Genomic DNA, 5178 nt, shown 5'->3' with positions numbered 1-5178 from the left:
TCACCTAAGCACTTTTCTCTATGAAACCCCCCTTAAGTCTCACCTAAGTACTTTTCTCTATGAAACCCCCCTTAAGTCTCACCTAAGCACTTTTCTCTATGAAACCCCCCTTACGTCTCACCTAAGTACTTTTCTCTATGAAACCCCCCTTAAGTCTCACCTAAGCATTATACATTATACTATAATATATATAATATTTCCAGGTTGTTGAGGTGCAGTAACATCGGGCGCAACACAGCTTGTTGCAGGTTCGAGTCCCGATCCCGATGACCTTTGTCACCCCCCCATCTCTCTCCTCATTTCCTGTCAGACTATACTGTTCATCTATCAATAGTCAAAGTCCTACTAATTGTCACACACGTTACCACAGTGAACTTTGACCCATCTCTTGAAGCGGTGAGCCGCAGCCGTGCCGTGCTTGGGAATCATTTGTATAGGCTAGTAGATCTGACCCCCCAATCCAACCCTTGTGGGGTTGAAAGGCAAAAAAAACAACCAAATAATATCTTAAAAAGAAGTCTATTCTGTTTCCAGTAGCTTATGAAAAGAAACCCAATACACCACGGCCACACCACTCTGACTCACACATACCGGTATACCGGTAACCATAAGCAACCCTGGTTACAGTTGTCCAGAACCCCCATCCGAACGATATGTCCATATATGGGCATATACTAAAGACATCAGCATGGAATAAAATATCAAGACTGAAAATGCTGACCAGCTGAACAAATCATGACGAAGATTGGGAGTGAGGCTGCAGTTCTGACTGTGATGGGAAGTGCATTCCATAGTTTTGGAGCCAGAAGGGAGAAGAGTTTGGGACGTGTGGAGCGTTGTCCCGGTGTTTTTAGTGAAGGTACCTCCAGCTTCCCTGCTTTGGCTGATCTGAGTGTGCGGGAGGGTTTGTAGGGTACGATCATACTTGTGAGATATGGGGGAGCCATGCCTTTGGTTGCTTTGAATGCCAGCATCAGAGTTTTGTATTCTGTGTGGGCAGTGACCGGGAGCCAATGGAGGGAGCGGAGAAGGGGGGAGACGTGTGAGAATTTTGGCTGGTTGAAGACCAAGCGAGCTGCAGCATTTTGGATCAGTTGGAGGGGAGTGCACATGCCGGTAGGCCAGTAAGGAGGGAGTTACAATAGTCAAGTTTTGACAAGACTGTTGTCTAGATTAGGAGCTGGGCTGACTCCTGGGTGAGGAACGGTCTAATTCGTTGTATGTTATAGGGTGTAAACCTACAGGACCGAGTGACAGCTGTGATGTGTGTTTTGAATGAGAGCTGACTGTCCAGGACAACACCAAGGTTCCTGGCTGTCGGGACAGACTTTACCAGGGCGTTGTCTACGGAGATAGTTAGCTCCCGCATAGGGCATGACTTAGTATATGTGTTGATGTCAGGTGTTCAGACAGTATGCATCAGTGTCTGGGTTGTGGTGTTGAACCTCTGGTAGGACTCCAGAGGGTGTCTTCACCATCCTGACAGTGTTCCTACCAAACAGTTTGATCTCATAGTCTATCAGCTGTCTCCAGAAGCCGGCATTGGGACGCACAAAGGGACGCTTGTCTATCATCACGTCACACGCCTGACACAGCCTCATGTTCTCATATTTCATCAGGTAGGCCATGACCAGTGCAGGAGATCGACTGCGTCCCTGCGTACAGTGAACCAACGTGCTACCCGATTGGTTGCTGTGGATCTTGTCAGCCACGGTGTCAAGGTACGGAGCTAGTGGTTGGTGGGGTCGATCCTCAATGGGCACATGGAGGATCTCTACATTTCCTGGGTGTGGGTAGGATACCTGTAGGTCGCTGGCGTTGATGATGAGAGTAATGTTCCTGTTGGAGATCAACATGTGGTTGAGGGCTGCGTCCAGGCCGCTCACATACAAACAGGAAGTGATCTGTGATGCAGTCATGTTGTCTCCATCTGTATCTAATCCATAGTAATGAATTAATAATATAGTCTCTCGATCCTTCCTTGACCAAAACACGGAAAACGACGCGTCCCTGGCGTTACGCTGAATGTGGTGACCTATCGAATTCTATTGCTAGTTAGATGAATACTCTTTCATCTTAAAATAGCTAATGACCGAAAATAGTTTATTAATAGAATTTACAAGCTCACAACACGTGCTATTTTCGGTGCGCAGCATACTTTCACAGAAGACACGCTGGCATCTATGGAATCCAAATGACTGAAATCAGTTGTGGCGACTGATTTGATTCCATGCATCAGGGATCTCCATATATGGGCATAAAAGCCAGGGACAAGGCCTGACCGATAGAGATGATCTCCATATATGGGCATAAAAGGGACACAGACAGACGGGTACTGTGACAAAGTCCCGCTGCCCTCAACACTATTTAGACTCAGACACATGGGTCTGATCGGCGGTGCAACGTACTGTAGGCGACGGCGTTAGGACACGGCAGCCTGAACTCTAGGACAGTGTAGTAGCCGAACCTCTAGGAACGGAAAAGTACGTCAAAATTGTACTTTAAGTAGGGTTTTTGACATGACATGAGTGAATGTAGTTAGTTATTCTCTACCACTGCTAATATACATCACAGCCGCTTTCTATCATCCTCTCTCTCTCTATCTCTCTGACACACTCACTCACTCACTCTCTCTCTCTCTCCTCCGACTGATACCGCGTTGCATTCTTCAAACCTGGTCACTCCCTTTCTCTCTGTCTCTTGGTGTTTCTGTGATTCTTTTTTTCTTTCTCACACACACCTCGTTCTCTCTTACACACACACGCGCACACACACACACACACACACACACACACACACACACACACACACACACACACACACACACACACACACACACGCAATGAGTCCGGGGAACGATGTGAGCAGGCGAGCAGAGCAGAAACCTGTCAGCGTTGTAAATGACCTGTGGAGAGTTTCACGGTGCGTGTCATGAGGCAGCCGCAGATTTGTTTCAACAGCGCTTTACCTGAGCGGGCCTTCCATTCACGGGCCCCCAGGTATGACGGACGGCCCCCACTGGGGTTTGGGCCTGGGGGAGGGGAGGGGAGGGGAGGGGTGGGGCGGAGTGGGTGGGGTGGGATGGACAGTAAATGCTGCATTCCCCTGCTCCCTATATGCATGCATGCACACACACAACAGAGAAGTACCAACACCAACATACGCACACGCACACACACACACACCCTGAAATCCATTCACATCAGGAATGCCCTGATGTGAATGTATTTCAGGGTGTTTTGTAAGTGTATAGTGCTGAGGAAAGCTCACTGGAGATCACCTGTCAGTACAGACAGGGATTGCATGTGCTGTATTTGTTTTGTGTATTGTGTTTAACTATTTCATTCCTGCATGTTTCTTTGTTTATCACCTGATTAATAGGTTGATCGGTTGAATATTATCCATGGTAACTAAACCTGTCAACAGAACAAAGTTTGTCATAGAATGTATTGTTGGATCTGTAGGTAAAAAATATAATGTATGTAGGCCTATTCTAACAGTGAAAACTAAAGTAAATGGCTTTTTTGCTGTCTTGTTTAATTCATCATATTCATCATAATTACGTTTAGTGTTCAACAGTAACTCTCCCGTCAATCAATTACCATACCAGGGCATCTGCGTGGCATAGAGGTAATTCACTCACTTTGGTTTGCTCCAAACAACACAATTGGCAGTGTCAATCGGTGGATGCTCAAATACATTTTCAGTGACATTTTCAGTTAATTTAGCGATGCTCTTAAAAACAAAACACTATACTGACATCAGGTTGTTACTAAATCACTAGCAAGCAGAGGTCCGGACCGGAGCTACAGCTGAATCCTCTGAACACACACTTGAAGTATAATTTACACTTCCATCACAGAACTGAGTCACATGAAACGCATCACAAGTCGGCTAGGGATAATGTTGTAGCTTATGCGTGAACACGTCTCCACCAAAACCTTGTGTTATTCTTATTCTTATCATTGGCTTGTATTGGAGAAAACATTAAAATGATCTCTGCTGTTGTGAAAGAGGGTCTGAGTGCCTCATTGAAAGCATAGCAATCATCTTCCCTCTTTAAAAATTCCAGAACTTCTCAATCACGCGCTGTCTAATTCTAACCCCTGGCAGTGTTTGTCTTTTGCTCGCTATCTCTTCAGTTCCATTTCGTCAACATCGCAGCGTTGCCGTGCTCTATTAAGCGTGCTGATAAGAGAATCCACAGAACGTAGAAAAACGGTGTATTGAGAAGTGCACGCTGCCAACAAATGCCCCTGTTGCCACATTCCTATGGCCTATATCTGCCAACACCTTTGCGCTACAATGGCTTTGGCCCCCTTTTTTCCCCAGCCTGTAATAGGCGGCGTGGGCTGTAATGGTCTGTTGACAGGTTTAGGCTGAGGTAATTTCGTTGCCGGGCTTTACAGGGAGGTGCCAAATCTTCCCCTGAGGGGAGAAAGAGGGGAGCGGCAGAAGCAACTAGCGGCTAGCTAGCTATGAGTGTCCCTCTCTGCCTGGCACTTTGTTATTAAGCGATTGTTGTAGGGACAACTTAGGAGAACAAACAGTCCACAAGTCATTTTTATATTGGCGCGGCGTCTGATCATCTTCAAGGCCTTTGGAGCCAGTTCCGGGGTTGCTTTTTATTCTTTTTTGAAAGAATCTGTTTTGAAACAAAACCGCAACGGTGCCCTGGTCCTTAGCTTGGCGGTAAAATGTTAAGAGGTGCTAGCTCCTGTGACTTGTGTGTTGTGAGTTAGAATGGCTCCTGCTGCTCGGAGGGAGGCACAGTTCATTATGTGCTGTAGGACTGCATAAAGAGGCCGTATGAATGGAACTCCAGCTGTCTGTACACACACACACACACACACACACACACACACACACACACACACACACACACACACACACACACACACACACACACACACACACACACACACACACACACACACACACACACACACACACACACACACACACACACACACACACAGAGAGAGAGAGAGAGAGAGAGAGAGAGAGAGAGAGAGAGAGAGAGAGAGAGAGAACACAGTGTGAATGAAGGCACACATACAGTACACACACACACACACAAACACACTTTATTACACGCCATGGAAAATGCAAGCAAAGGCAGGTCTGGGAGGCCAATAACCTGGGCCAGGGGTTCCTCACTGCAATGTGCAAAGCAGA

The 5178-nt window shown here is 46.7% G+C and overlaps 1 protein-coding gene across 1 annotated transcript; it reads right to left on the bottom strand.

Annotated features, from left to right (window-relative positions):
• Positions 1 to 1397: 1397 nt before the first annotated feature.
• Positions 1398 to 2002, bottom strand: LOC308328833 (dual specificity protein phosphatase 14-like; the record flags this gene model as incomplete). The annotated part of the gene is made up of 1 exon (XM_080782942.1): positions 1398 to 2002. Exon 1 carries the CDS (start codon positions 1917 to 1919, stop codon positions 1398 to 1400), a length of 522 nt encoding a protein of 173 aa, XP_080639068.1. The 5' UTR covers positions 1920 to 2002.
• Between the last annotated feature and the right edge of the window lie 3176 nt (positions 2003 to 5178).

Source organism: Protomyctophum bolini (genome assembly GCF_963924005.1).
Source record: "Protomyctophum bolini genome assembly, chromosome: 14".
Classification (NCBI taxonomy): domain Eukaryota; kingdom Metazoa; phylum Chordata; class Actinopteri; order Myctophiformes; family Myctophidae; genus Protomyctophum; species Protomyctophum bolini.
This window is presented reverse-complemented; position numbering and strand designations above follow the sequence as displayed.